The following is a 15,991-nucleotide window of genomic DNA, read 5'->3' as shown; positions in this document are numbered from 1 at the left end:
TGATGTGAGGCTGGCATGGTGCTGGGTGATGTGAGGCTGGCATTGTGCTGGTGATGTGAGGCTGGCATGGTGCTGGGTGATGCGAGGCTGGCATTGTGCTGGGTGATGCGAGGCTGGCATGGTGCTGGGTGATGTGAGGCTGGCATGGTGCTGGGTGATGTGAGGCTGGCATGGTGCTGGGTGATGTCAGGCTGGCATGGTGCTGGGTGATGTGAGGCTGGCATGGTGCTGGGTGATGTGAGGCTGGCATTGTGCTGGGTGATGCGAGGCTGGCATGGTGCTGGGTGATGTGAGGCTGACATCGTGCTGGTGATGCGAGGCTGGCATGGTGCTGGTGATGTGAGGCTGGCATGGTGCTGGGTGATGTGAGGCTGGCATGGTGCTGGGTGATGTGAGGCTGGCATGGTGCTGGTGATGCGAGGCTGGCATGGTGCTGGGTGATGCGAGGCTGGCAATGTGATGGGTGATGTGAGGCTGGCATGGTGCTGGTGATGCGAGGCTGGCATGGTGCTGGGTGATGTGAGGCTGACATCGTGCTGGTGATGCGAGGCTGGCATGGTGCTGGTGATGTGAGGCTGGCATTGTGCTGGTGATGTGAGGCTGGCATTGTGCTGGTGATGTGAGGCTGGCATTGTGCTGGGTGATGTGAGGCTGGCATGGTGCTGGTGATGTGAGGCTGGCATGGTGCTGGGTGATGTGAGGCTGGCATGGTGCTGGGTGATGTGAGGCTGGCAATGTGATGGGTGATGTGAGGCTGGCATGGTGCTGGTGATGTGAGGCTGGCATTGTGCTGGTGATGTGAGGCTGGCATTGTGCTGGTGATGTGAGGCTGGCATTGTGCTGGTGATGTGAGGCTGGCATTGTGCTGGGTGATGTGAGGCTGGCATTGTGCTGGTGATGTGAGGCTGGCATCGTGCTGGGTGATGTGAGGCTGGCATAGTGCTGGGTGATGTGAGGCTGGCATTGTGCTGGGTGATGTGAGGCTGGCATTGTGCTGGGTGATGTGAGGCTGGCATTGTGCTGGGTGATGTGAGGCTGGCATGGTGCTGGTGATGTGAGGCTGGCATGGTGCTGGGTGATGTGAGGCTGGCATTGTACTGGTGATGTGAGGCTGGCATAGTGCTGGGTGATGTGAGGCTGGCATTGTACTGGTGATGTGAGGCTGGCATCGTGCTGGGTGATGTGAGGCTGACATCGTGCTGGGTGATGTGATGTGATGCTGGCATGGTGCTGGGTGATGTGAGGCTGGCATTGTGCTGGGTGATGTGAGGCTGGCATGGTGCTGGGCGATGTGAGGCTGGCAATGTGATGGGTGATGTGAGGCTGGCATGGTGCTGGTGATGTGAGGCTGGCATAGTGCTGGGTGATGTGAGGCTGGCATTGTACTGGTGATGTGAGGCTGGCATAGTGCTGGGTGATGTGAGGCTGGCAATGTGATGGGTGATGTGAGGCTGGCATGGTGCTGGTGATGTGAGGCTGGCATGGTGCTGGGTGATGTGAGGCTGGCATTGTACTGGTGATGTGAGGCTGGCATTGTGCTGGTGATGTGAGGCTGGCATGGTGCTGGGTGATGTGAGGCTGGCATAGTGCTGGGTGATGTGAGGCTGGCAATGTGATGGGTGATGTGAGGCTGGCATCGTGCTGGGTGATGTGAGGCTGGCATTGTGCTGGGTGATGTGAGGCTGGCATTGTGCTGGTGATGTGAGGCTGGCATTGTGCTGGGTGATGTGAGGCTGGCATTGTGCTGGTGATGTGAGGCTGGCATTGTACTGGTGATGTGAGGCTGGCATTGTGCTGGGTGATGTGAGGCTGGCATGGTGCTGGTGATGTGAGGCTGGCATTGTACTGGTGATGTGAGGCTGGCATTGTGCTGGGTGATGTGAGGCTGGCATTGTGCTGGTGATGTGAGGCTGGCATTGTGCTGGGTGATGTGAGGCTGGCATTGTGCTGGTGATGTGAGGCTGGCATTGTGCTGGTGATGTGAGGCTGGCATTGTGCTGGTGATGTGAGGCTGGCATTGTGCTGGGTGATGTGAGGCTGGCATTGTGCTGGTGATGTGAGGCTGGCATTGTGCTGGTGATGTGAGGCTGGCATTGTACTGGTGATGTGAGGCTGGCATTGTGCTGGGTGATGTGAGGCTGGCAATGTGATGGGTGATGTGAGGCTGGCATTGTGCTGGTGATGTGAGGCTGGCATTGTGATGGGTGATGTGAGGCTGGCATCGTGCTGGGTGATGTGAGGCTGGCATTGTACTGGTGATGTGAGGCTGGCATTGTGCTGGTGATGTGAGGCTGGCATTGTGCTGGTGATGTGAGGCTGGCATGGTGCTGGGTGATGTGAGGCTGGCATAGTGCTGGGTGATGTGAGGCTGGCAATGTGATGGGTGATGTGAGGCTGGCATTGTACTGGTGATGTGAGGCTGGCATTGTGCTGGTGATGTGAGGCTGGCATGGTGCTGGGTGATGTGAGGCTGGCATAGTGCTGGGTGATGTGAGGCTGGCAATGTGATGGGTGATGTGAGGCTGGCATCGTGCTGGGTGATACTTTCAGCGTGGACAGGTTTTGTGCTAATTTTAATGCAAGATGAGGTTTGGTCCCAGCAGTCAGATACCTGAATTCAATGATTTAGAGCTGAGGCCAATACTCTTCTCCGTACAGTGGTATAAAATGGTTTTAATGGCGCACATTGACTTTAAAGGGGAATTCCAGGGAAAGAAAAATGTAAAAGGGATCAGGCTGCTAAAAAACAAATAAAAGCACATACTCCCTGCCCAATCCCCTGTTGCAGCAGTGATGGCTGACGGAGTATTCCCTGCATGTTGGTGCTCCCGAAGGAAGCGGGGGAATGGGCGCCATTGGCAGGCGCAGGGGATCAAGCAGCAGAACATGAATTATTATTCTGCCCCTTTAAAGGTTGTAGTCACAGTTTCATTGACTATATACAGAGCAGGACTGGATCTTCCCACAGGATATGGGCCCCATATAAAGTTCACGTGATAAATGTTTAGTAGAAATCGAGAGGATCCTGAGTCTTGTGCTGCAACAGATGCTGAAATGCAGCTGTATTATGTGAATCCCCCCAAACTCTGACCCCAGGCATCATGGCCCTGGCTACTCCACACATAATCTTCATATAGTGGCGCCAGTGGCACTACAAAGCTCAGGCAGATAGAGTGGAGCCACCATGGAGGGAGGATCTGACCCTCAACTCATATGAACTTTCTGATGTTTAAGGAGAATTTGTTTACCGCTAAAACATCTCCCACAGTCAGAACATATGAAGGGCCGCTCCCCTGTGTGACTCCTTTTATGTTTTTCAAGGTGAGGTTTCTGGCTAAAACATTTCCCGCAGTCAGAACATGGATATGGCTTCTCTCCTGTGTGAGTTCGTTGGTGCTTAATAAAATGTGGCTTTTGCGTGAACCTCTTCCCACACTCTGAGCACAGATACGGCTTCTCCCCTGTGTGGATCCGCAGGTGTTTTACAAGATTAGATTTCACAGAAAAAAATTTCCAACATTCGTGACATGGGAATGGTTTCTCCCCTGTGTGAATTCGCTGATGTCGCACAAGAGCAGACTTTAATGAAAAATATTTCCCACACTCAGAACATTGAAAAGTCTTCAACCCCATGTGGTTTCTCTGGTGGTTCAGCAAAAGAAATCTGTCTGCAAAGCGTTCTCCGCAGTCTGAACAGTGGAACAATGTCTCTGCCATGTGACTGTCCGGATGCTGGACTATACCAGACCCTTTCTCTTCTGTATGGATTTTCTGATGTTGATCAAGAGCCGATTTTAGAGAGAAATAAATCCCACACTCAGAGCACAAGAACTTCTTCTTCCTGTGTGTCTTCATGTGAATATGAAGCTTGGACTTAAACATAAAACATTTCTCACATTCAGGGCAGGAATATAGTTCCCCCGGACTTTGCTCTGAGTTATGGGGCCCAAGATACGGTTTATCTGAAAATGGATCCACATAAGATGCCAGGTCTGTGCTGAATGGGAAGAGCTGGGACACAGCTGAGGTGATGGGGAGATCTCCCAGGGAATCCTGCGTCATGTCCGCACCTTCACTGCTACATTCTAGGGACAAAAAAAGAATTAGATAAAAAAGATCACAAAAGCTGTTCTATGGAAAAAATCCTGTTGTTATGAAGGAGAATGAGGAAAGGAAATATCATTCAAGATATATATAGCTGTGTGAAAAAAAGTCTTTGTATAACCCATGTGTCAAAAAGTATTTGCCCCTAAAGCTAGCAGTCGGTTGTGCTGCCCTTGGCGGTGCTGGGGTGTTCAGTCTTCTTTGCAGTAGAATTCTTATAATTTAGCTATGATGGAAGGGTTTCTATCTGTCCCAGCATCTTAGTGGGATTTCTGTCAGGACTGTGAATCGGTCATTCCAGAACCTTCTCTCAGCCATAAGCTGCCATTGACTTCAATAGGAGCTTGGGCGCTAAACCGCAGTAAAAAGCAGGAATATGCCAGTGACCCCATGCTGTTTGTGAAATCAGTGTGTCTTTTGTCTGTGTGAACATACCCTTAATGGACTGGAATGGGACAAGGAGAGTAAAGACTCCAATGAACAAACTGGTTAATGCTGACCTGCGCTGTGACCCGCGGGGGCGTCCTCTTCAGTATACGGTCTATAGTCCCACAGGGATGCCTCCTCCTCATCTTCAATCACCTTTACATTTAAATCCATTAGATCTTCATCCTAAACAATTATATTTACAAGCATTTAATAAAAGGACTAAAGGCACAAAGGAATAAGCAGGTGGCACTACTGTCAAAATGCTGAAGATTACAGAATTTTAGGTCACTACTGTGGTAGATGTAAACAATACATTGGCTAATCCCTCAACACTGATGTTAAAATTGAGACATTCGCCAGTGTATCCTTATATTAAGGACATGCCAGAGCCCGCACACCAACGCCAAGGTTTCTCAGATGGCGCGGGACCTAACGCTAACCTACCTGTGTGTGAAAAGCAAAAACCAGGGGCCAGTGAGCAATTACAGCAGCACTAGGCCGACATGCAGCCTCCTCCCAGTAACCTCCAGTGTGACTGAGCCTATACAATGGAAGGGGGGAGAGAGGCTACAAACCCCACCCAAGTTGGCTGATATAGGTGCCGGCCTCACAAGCAACAGACTACAAGGGCAGGATCTGCTCCCCCAGTATAAATGCACAACCGCATTTGGGGTTGAGCACCTCCAGCCTTTTGAGACCACGTTTTTTTGTTGTTTGAAAATGCTGAAGATAAAAGAGAAATTAGCAACAACCTCATCTGTCCGTGTACTGGAGGGGACACATAGCTGTAGAGGTGGTGCTCTCATAAAGTGCAGATCTGTGTATGGAAACCAATAGATTCAATAACGTACATGGATACTCGCCCTGTTTGAATGTGGCGGCCGCGGGGTCTATTTTGGTCCACTTCCAAAAAAGTGTTTTAATGTGAAGAATTAAAAGCTAGATAAAAGGAGTTTACAAGGTCTGCCCCACAAAACAAGTCTATGAATGCAGCAGAGTTATATCCATTAATAAAAATATAAATCTCAACAATAGGGTTCAGAGGTGACTAGAATACACCTAAAGCAACAATATCATGTTATGTATAATAAGAGAAGCGAATACATACAGGTGTGTTGGCACAATAAGAACCCAATGCTATATACAAGCAACACGTCACAAAATGCACAGTCTGAACGCTGATGTGCAGAAACATAAGAGGCGAACAAGTTATTAAGAAAACAAAGAGAACGGTCAGCTTACAGGGGCCACAGCCAAACTCACAAAGAACAGCAAACTGGATGCTGGCACGCGGAAAAATCTTCCTTTATTCCAAAACGTTAAAAACGCCAAAGGCTCAGCAGGCACTTAGAATGGATCAACAGAGGACAAACCAAACAGCTAACATGTTTCAAATGAACAATGCTCAATAATAGCCATATTTGTATTGGAAAGTCTTATTAATATATGGGAACCAACTCCACTCCCTTCCAGCTGATCCATTTCCACATATTAAAACACATTGCAAAAAACACATGATGTCCAAGAGAAAAGTGTTATATGATATTGCAGAGGAAAGTATTTACTAAATCATATACACATTTAAAGGGCATCTATCATCCACATCACCCATACTAACCTGCTGGTACAGGCGTGTAGTGTGGGTGACACCGATGCTCCTGTCTTTTGTAAAAAACATAACTACCCTTATGGTCTATTCACATGTACAGTATTCTGCACAGATTTAATGCGCAGGATTTGAAGCTGTGTTCAGTCATTAGTTTACAATGAAATCTGCAGCGGAAAATCCTGCGCATCAAATCTGCACAGAATACTGTATGTGTAAATACACTATTAAAGTGTTTCTGTAGTAACTCTTGATATAATGTAGATAATACTATATGTATATTTGTAATATACATTGATTTAAAAAATTTTGTATATTTTGGGGGTGAAAAAATTCTGTCCCTGTTTCTATTGCCTGTGTGTCTCTATGAGGAGTCCAAATACAGGAAGTGATGGCGGGACAAGCAGGGCTCTGCAGGCTCCTGGCTTGTCAATCATCCTGATGTGTGAGCCGGGACCATGTCACAGAGCTTGACTGCACAGAGCCCCGCCTGTCCTCGGTGTACAGAGCCCCACTTGTCCTCAGTGTACAGAGCCCCGCTTGTCCTCAGTGTACAGAGCCCCGCTTGTCCTCAGTGTACAGAGCCCCGCTTGTCCTCAGTGTACAGAGCCCCGCTTGTCCTCAGTGTACAGAGCCCCGCTTGTCCTCAGTGTACAGAGCCCCGCTTGTCCTCAGTGTACAGAGCCCCGCTTGTCCTCAGTGTACAGAGCCCCGCTTGTCCTCAGTGTACAGAGCCCCGCTTGTCCACCCACACTTCCTGTATTTGGACTCCTCACAAAGACACACAGACAATAGCTGCAATAGACCATAAAAAAAGTATTTCATATCACTGTAATCGTGCTGACTTGCATAATAAAGTTAATGACATTTATACTGCATAAAGAACAACTTAAAAGAAAAATAAACAGCAATTTTTTTTCTTTATACCACCTTATAAAAAATGTAATAAAAAGTGATTCTGTCCCCAGAATGGGAGCCATGGCTAAGGCCTGAGTGGGAGCCATGGCTAAGGCCTGAGTGGGAGCCATGGCTAAGGCCTGAGTGGGAGCCATGGCTAAGGCCTGAGTGGGAGCCATGGCTGAGGCCTGAGTGGGAGCCATGGCTGAGGCCTGAGTGGAAGCCATGGCTGAGGCCTGAGTGGGAGCCATGGCTGAGGCCTGAGTGGAAGCCATGGATGAGGCCTGAGTGGAAGCCATGGATGAGGCCTGAGTGGAAGCCATGGATGAGGCCTGAGTGGAAGCCATGGATGAGGCCTGAGTGGGAGCCATGGCTGAGGCCTGAGTGGAAGCCATGGCTGAGGCCTGAGTGGAAGCCATGGATGAGGCCTGAGTGGAAGCCATGGATGAGGCCTGAGTGGAAGCCATGGATGAGGCCTGAGTGGGAGCCATGGCTGAGGCCTGAGTGGGAGCCATGGATGAGGCCTGAGTGGAAGCCATGGATGAGGCCTGAGTGGAAGCCATGGATGAGGCCTGAGTGGAAGCCATGGATGAGGCCTGAGTGGAAGCCATGGATGAGGCCTGAGTGGAAGCCATGGAGGATGCCTGAGTGGAAGCCATGGAGGATGCCTGAGTGGAAGCCATGGCTGAGGCCTAAATGTGGGAGCCATGGATGAGGTCTGAGTGAGAGCCATGGCTAAGGTCTGAGTAGAAGCCATGGATGAGGCCTAAATGCCTGAAGAAGCGGAACTTTCGCGAAACGCGTTGCATTGTGGGAAATAAATATCCCTTGCTTTTATCCTGGTCTCAGCACTTATTTTACTCTGCTGGTGTTGGAGGATATCGTTCTTGTATCGTCATCTTGTTGGCGTGGAGTGGCTGCAGAGACCCACCTATACTATGTGATTGTCCATGGTTGTACTTGGAGGGAAGACAACCCTACCTGGTAAGTGCAGTTTACACCTTGCGTTTTTCTGCCTCACCTGAAGATATCACACTACGGAGCGCATCCTGTTGTTTTTCATCTCTATGGCTAAGGCCTGAGTGGGAGTCATGGAGCTTATGGGCCACATATGTCAGATTTAGGGTAATAAAGTTGTATTTCTCTCTCAGCACCTGCTCTGTTACAGAGAAAATGGAGCAAAATAGAATATCTGCATAAAATAAATAAATGTTTAAATTCCTTCACCACTTTGCTTTCAGTCCTGCGAAACATCTAAAAGGGTTAATAAACTTCTTACATGTCATTCTGAATCTATTGCAGGGTGCAGTTTTTTTAAACAGGTGGAATTATGGGGGTTCCTAACATACAGGCCCTTTAAATCTACTATAGAACTGAACTGGTTCCTTAAAAAAAAAAAAAAAAAAAATAAGATTTTGAAATTTTCTTGATAATTTTGGAAATTCCTGCTAAAAGGGGTACTCCGGTGGTTAATTTTTTTGACTATATGGCATCTTCTTTGTAAGTTTTGTTTTTTTGTAATATACATGTGTTATATGTTTTGGCAGCATTCATGTGTTTTTCTTACCTGTTTGTTGGGCAGGAAGTTCTGTAGTTCAGACGGTTTTCTTTTACTGTTGTCCACAGTTCTGAGTCTGTGGTGGACAAGATGTCATAGTTTTTTTTTCTTCTCTGTCTGCACGAGAGAAATAAGCCACGCCCCCTAATCTCATCCAGCTGAGTATACAGCTCCTCCCCTCCCCCTGCTCTGTATTCTAAGGACGCAGGTCTGTACAGGAGAAGGACCTCACAGAGAAGATAAGTGTTATCTGAAGGGGAGGATGACACGGTGCATGGGCTGGGGATGTATAGACTGCAGGGGGATAAATCTCATACTGGAAATGATCTCTATATGTGAAGGGGAGGATGACACGGTGCATGGGCTGGGGGTGTATGGACTGCAGGGGAATAAATCTCATACTGGAAATGATCTCTATATATGAAGGGGAGGATGACACGGTGCATGGGCTGGGGGTGTATGGACTGCAGGGGAATAAATCTCATACTGGAAATGATCTCTATATATGAAGGGGAGGATGACACGGTGCATGGGCTGGGGGTGTATGGACTGCAGGGGAATAAATCTCATACTGGAAATGATCTCTATATCTGAAGGGGAGGATGACACGGTGCATGGGCTGGGGGTGTATGGACTGCAGGGGAATAAATCTCATACTGGAAATGATCTCTATATCTGAAGGGGAGGATGACACGGTGCATGGGCTGGGGATGTATGGACTGCAGGGGAATAAATCTCATACTGGAAATGATCTCTATATGTGAAGGGGAGGATGACACGGTGCATGGGCTGGGGATGTATAGACTGCAGGGGAATAAATCTCATACTGGGGATGATCTCTATATGTGAAGGGTCAGAATGACAAGGTGCATGGGCTGGGGATGTATGGACTGCAGGGGAATAAATCTCATACTGGAAATGATCTCTATATATGAAGGGAAGGATGACACGGTGCATGGGCTGGGGGTGTATGGACTGCAGGGGAATAAATCTCATACTGGAAATGATCTCTATATATGAAGGGAAGGATGACACGGTGCATGGGCTGGGGGTGTATGGACTGCAGGGGAATAAATCTCATACTGGAAATGATCTCTATATCTGAAGGGGAGGATGACACGGTGCATGGGCTGGGGATGTATATACTGCAGGGGAATAAATCTCATACTGGAAATTATCTCTATATGTGAAGGGGAGGATGACACGGTGCATGGGCTGGGGATGTATAGACTGCAGGGGAATAAATCTCATACTGGAAATGATCTCTATATCTGAAGGGGAGGATGACACGGTGCATGGGCTGGGGGTGTATGGACTGCAGGGGAATAAATCTCATACTGGAAATGATCTCTATATCTGAAGGGGAGGATGACAAGGTGCATGGGCTGGGGATGTATAGACTGCAGGGGAATAAATCTCATACTGGAAATGATCTCTATATGTGAAGGGGAGGATGACACGGTGCATGGGCTGGGGATGTATAGACTGCAGGGGAATAAATCTCATACTGGAAATGATCTCTATATGTGAAGGGGAGGATGACACGGTGCATGGGCTGGGGGTGTATGGACTGCAGGGGAATAAATCTCATACTGGAAATGATCTCTATATGTGAAGGGGGAGGGGGGGACTCCTGAATGACACATGCTGGGAGTTGTAGTCCCTGTTGTGTGTATGCTAGTGATTACAAACCAGTGTGCCTCCAGCTGTTGCAAAACTACAACTCCCAGCATGCCCTGACAGACTTTGGGCATGCTGGGAGTTGTAGATTTGCAATAGCTGGAGGCACACTGGTTGGGAAACACTGTTCTAGCCTATTCAGCATACACATCATGTTATACCAGTGTTTCCCAACCAGTGTGCCTCCAGCTGATGCAAAACTACAACTCCTAGCATGCCCAAAGGCTGTCAGGGCATGCTGGGAGTTGTAGTTTTGCAACACCTGGAGGCACCCTGGTTGGGAAACACTGGTGTATGCCCAGTAGAGGTGTGGTGAACTACAACCCCCAGGAGACTACAGAGGCAGCATGCTGGAGTTATACCACAGACTGAAGACTCCTGAATGACACATGCTGGGAGTTGTAGTCCCTTTTATGTGTGTGTGTATGCCAGTGTATCCCAACCAAGGCTGATTTATATTAGTGTGCTGTGTATAAGGGAGCCACCCCAAACCAGCAAGGCATGTGGCATGCTGGGATTTGTAGTCTTCAGCACAGCAAGAAACAGGAAATAGAAGCAAAGATAGGAAAACAAAGTGGGGGATAAAACGACAACAAAGAACGGCAATAGAGTAGCCTAAACAACAAGAATAGAAATGAAACAAAACAAATAGGGCAAGTCAAAAACGGAAAAACATGTTGACCACCAGAGTACCCCTTTAACTTTCTAATGTCCTAAAAAAAATGGTGTTTATAAATGACCCCAATATAAAGTAGACAGATTGAAGATCTGTGTTCACAACTAATTTATGTGTCAGGACTATTTCTCCTACAAGAAGAAAATTTCAATTTCATTTTTTATTTTTTTCCCAAAAAATGTGAAGTTTTCCACAAAAAACAATGAATGTATCAATCAAAATAGGAAACTAAGTGAATCTCATATGATGTATTTAAATCTCCTTTACTTCTTAGATGCCGAGCCTATTTTGGTCTTAAAGTGTCACTGTCATTTAGACAAATGTTATGCTGAGACCTATAATGATCAGGAGAATGAGCCGAGAGAAGTGCAATGCATTGTTGTTCACTCACAGTGATCTTTGTCTCGCTGCTCCATAGACGCAGCAAGGAGACCCTGACTGATCAAAATTTTTGATGAGTTTCTGTGACATGTCGTAAGTTTGTCTGAGTGACACTGACACTTTAAAGGGGTACTCCGGTGCTTACACATCTTATCCCCTATTCAAAGGATAGGGGATAAGATGCCCGATCGCGGGAGTCCCGCAGCTGGGGACGCCCGGGATCATGCACGCAGCACCCCGTTTGTAATCTGTCCCCGGAGCATGTTCGCTCCGGGACTGATTACGGTCGACCGCCCCAGTGTGACATCTCGCTCCGCCCCTCAATGCAAGCCTACGGGAGGGGGCGTGAGAGCTATCACGCCCCCTCCCGTAGGCTTGCATTGAGGGGCGGAGCTTGACATCACACGTTGGCGGGGACGTGACGTCAATCGCCGCCGGCCCTGCGGTCGACCGTAATCAGTCTGATTACAAACGGGGTGCCGCGTGCATTATCCTGGGCGTCCCCAGCTGCGGGACTCCCGCGATCAGGCATCTTATCCCCTATCCAAAGGATAGGGGATAAGATGTGTAAGCACCGGAGTATCCCTTTAAGGCCCAAACAGGCCTGGTCTTTAAGGTGTAAGGAACTGAAATACAAAATACGAGATCCACTTAGTTTCCTATAAATGATGATGTGCATACAATATCAAATGCCGATCTCTGGACCTGTTTGTGAGTGTTGCTCCAATTCTCTCCACTCCTATAGCAGATGACATACAAATAGCCAGACTCAATGTATCAAACTATATGGGGGTCCCTGGATTGCTTTTATGTCGTCAAGGGACCTTACATCTGGAGGTTTAGCTTTTCAATACGATATTGCACTTCCTCAATGTCGGTCCAGGTCCAGAATTGAATGGAATTGGCTCAGTCCGCGAGGTATGTACCTTCTTTTCTGTTTGTGCGCCTGTCCCTACTCTTTTCTTCCCTCCCTCTCTGTATTAGGCCCTCATTCTTATTCCCTTCTCATAGCCTTCTCCTACCTCTCTCCCCCATTTCGTCTGCTCCTGTTGACCCAATTCTATGGACCCCCCAATCTTACTCTAGAACGGTGTCTCACAAATGTTTAAGGTATTTACTACTGAATTTATAGAAAGTAGTCTAGATCTACATAACACCTTGCTTATATTTTTGAATTGTCTGTTCTGGATATTACCCTATAGGGGTCTCTTGTATCTACAAGGAGAGGTTTTTCTCCTTTTGACCTCATTTTGTTTTATTTTGTTATATTTTGTGTTTTTCTTGCTTTCCTGTACTGTTTATTGAAAGTCAAATTCAAAGTCAAACTTTGAAAAAAAAATATATATATATAAACACCGGTATATCTCAAATGCCACATAAGTTCCATCTACCTGAGGATCTTGTGAGAAGTTGTGATCTCCCCCCGGACAGTCCTGGGAATCCGGACTTCTCTCTGGTGGGTTCCTCTTCCTGGATCCATCTGTAGGAGACACAGACACTAAAGCTACTACAGTAACATAATAATGCTGTAAAAAGTTTTTCTTATAAAAATGTTTTTTTTTTTTTACACACCTGATCTGATATGTGCATTTTTTTCCTCCTTCTTAATTTCAGTCATCATGTCAGTCTCCTCATCCTCTATAATGTCTACTTTACTATGAATCTGATCGTCACCCTAAAATAGGAAATTACCTTGGTTTAACCTTTAAAAAATTCTTACTTTGTTTATTTTCTACAGCTTCTCCAATTTGCTGTGGATGCTCTATGTTCTCTCTACACTTGTACACAGCCTTTATGATTCTACCGTACAGACTGCCTTGTATTTGCTCTCCTCCCTATCTGCAGCCTGTATGAGTTGCCCTCCATTTCTGCTCTCCACCCTATCTACAACCTGTGTGAGCTGCCATCTATATATACTCTCCTATTTATAGCCTATGTTCGCTGTCCTCCATGTATGCTCTCCTCCATACCTACAGCCTATGAGCACTGCCATCTATGTATGCTCTCCTCCCTATTTACAACCTGTGTGAGCCTCCCACCAAGTATGCCTTTTTCCCCTATCTACAGCCTGTGTGAGCCTCCCTCCATGTATGGGCTCCTCCTATCTACAGCCTGTGTGAGCTGCCCTTCATGTATTCTCTCTTTCTCTATCTACAGCCTGTGTGAGCCACCCTCCATCCTTTATGTATGCTTTCCACCCGCTTTACAGCCTGTGTGAGTGGGCCTCCATGCATGCTCTCCTCTCTATCTACAGCCTGTGCAAGCCACCCTCTTATATACCATTATGCTCTTCTGCCAATCTACAGCAGGATGTTGATATGGGGTGGGTGGACTAGGGCGATTAATGAAACAGCAAGGGGAGTGTACTATTACAAAAATCTGTGACAAAATGTTTGCGGGTGGGATTGGGCAGTAATGGTCAGAAATTCAGAGATGAGGGATTTAAAAAAACAGTCCATCACGGGGCTCTACTCCCTATATACAACCTGTATGAGCCACCCTTTGTATATGCTCTCCTCCCAATCTACAGTCTGTATGAGCCACCCTCCATGTATGCTCTCCTCCCAATCTACAGTCTCTATGAGCCACCCTCCATGTTTGCTCTCCTCCCAATCTACAGTCTGTATGAGCCACCCTCCATGTATGCTCTCCTCCCAATCTACAGTCTGTATGAGCCACCCTCCATGTATGCTCTCCTCCCAATCTACAGTCCGCATGAGCCCTCCTCCATGTATGCTCTCCTCCCAATCTACAGTCCGCATGAGCCCTCCTCCATGTATGCTCTCCTCCCAATCTACAGTCTGTATGAGCCACCCTCCATGTATGCTCTCCTCCCAATCTACAGTCTGTATGAGCCACCCTCCATGTATGCTCTCCTCCCAATCTACAGTCCGCATGAGCCCTCCTCCATGTATGCTCTCCTCCCAATCTACAGTCCGCATGAGCCCTCCTCCATGTATGCTCTCCTCCCAATCTACAGTCTGTATGAGCCACCCTCCATGTATGCTCTCCTCCCAATCTACAGTCTGTATGAGCCACCCTCCATGTATGCTCTCCTCCCAATCTACAGTCCGCATGAGCCACCCTCCATGTATGCTCTCCTCCCAATCTACAGTCCGCATGAGCCCTCCTCCATGTATGCTCTCCTCCCAATCTACAGTCTGTATGAGCCACCCTCCATGTATGCTCTCCTCCCAATCTACAGTCTGTATGAGCCACCCTCCATGTATGCTCTCCTCCCAATCTACAGTCTGTATGAGCCACCCTCCATGTATGCTCTCCTCCCAATCTACAGTCTGTATGAGCCACCCTCCATGTATGCTCTCCTCCCAATATACAGTCTGTATGAGCCACCCTCCATGTATGCTCTCCTCCCAATTTACAGTCTGTATGAGCCACCCTTTGTGTATGCTCTCCTCCAAATCTACAGTCTGTTCGAGCCACCCTCCATGTATGCTCTCCTCCCAATCTACAGTCTGTATGAGCCACCCTCCATGTATGCTCTCCTCCCAATCTACAGTCTGTATGAGCCACCCTCCATGTATGCTCTCCTCCCAATCTACAGTCTGTATGAGCCACCCTCCATGTATGCTCTCCTCCCAATCTACAGTCTGTATGAGCCACCCTCCATGTATGCTCTCCTCCCAATCTACAGTCTGTATGAGCCACCCTCCATGTATGCTCTCCTCCCAATCTACAGTCTGTATGAGCCACCCTCCATGTGGCTCTTTGAAGAATAAAAGTTCATACAGAGATAAAAAATATGCAAGAATCTGCATAAAAGAACAGCTGTCAAGAATGAGGCAGTCCTTGAGGCAGTCTACAGTCTGTATGAGCCACCCTCCATGTATGCTCTCCTCCCAATCTACAGTCTGTATGAGCCACCCTCCATGTATGCTCTCCTCCCAATCTACAGTCTGTATGAGCCACCCTCCATGTATGCTCTCCTCCCAATCTACAGTCCGCATGAGCCACCCTCCATGTATGCTCTCCTCCCAATCTACAGTCCGCATGAGCCCTCCTCCATGTATGCTCTCCTCCCAATCTACAGTCTGTATGAGCCACCCTCCATGTATGCTCTCCTCCCAATCTACAGTCTGTATGAGCCACCCTCCATGTATGCTCTCCTCCCAATATACAGTCTGTATGAGCCACCCTCCATGTATGCTCTCCTCCCAATTTACAGTCTGTATGAGCCACCCTTTGTGTATGCTCTCCTCCAAATCTACAGTCTGTTTGAGCCACCCTCCATGTATGCTCTCCTCCCAATCTACAGTCTGTATGAGCCACCCTCCATGTATGCTCTCCTCCCAATCTACAGTCTGTATGAGCCACCCTCCATGTATGCTCTCCTCCCAATCTACAGTCTGTATGAGCCACCCTCCATGTATGCTCTCCTCCCAATCTACAGTCTGTATGAGCCACCCTCCATGTATGCTCTCCTCCCAATCTACAGTCTGTATGAGCCACCCTCCATGTATGCTCTCCTCCCAATCTACAGTCTGTATGAGCCACCCTCCATGTGGCTCTTTGAAGAATAAAAGTTCATACAGAGATAAAAAATATGCAAGAATCTGCATAAAAGAACAGCTGTCAAGAATGAGGCAGTCCTTATCCGATAAGTAAACTGGAAAAAAAAAATCAGGATATACTCTAAAAC

General features: G+C 47.7%; 1 protein-coding gene across 2 annotated transcripts; it reads right to left on the bottom strand.

Moving 5' to 3' along the window:
* Window positions 1-2,652: 2,652 nt before the first annotated feature.
* LOC130301155 (oocyte zinc finger protein XlCOF6.1-like) lies at window positions 2,653-13,608 on the bottom strand (the record flags this gene model as incomplete). 2 transcript variants are annotated; one of them, XM_056551606.1, is given in 5 exon segments in its annotated part: window positions 2,653-4,085; window positions 4,605-4,716; window positions 8,604-8,670; window positions 12,723-12,811; window positions 12,904-13,608. In XM_056551606.1, coding segments are annotated over 5 exon segments (1,167 nt in total). In that variant the 3' UTR covers window positions 2,653-3,204.
* Window positions 13,609-15,991: the final 2,383 nt, after the last annotated feature.

This window comes from Hyla sarda, unplaced genomic scaffold (genome assembly GCF_029499605.1).
Source record: "Hyla sarda isolate aHylSar1 unplaced genomic scaffold, aHylSar1.hap1 scaffold_1112, whole genome shotgun sequence".
NCBI lineage: Eukaryota > Metazoa > Chordata > Amphibia > Anura > Hylidae > Hyla > Hyla sarda.
Note: the sequence above shows the minus strand (reverse complement) of the source record. Positions and strands in the feature narration are given on the sequence as shown.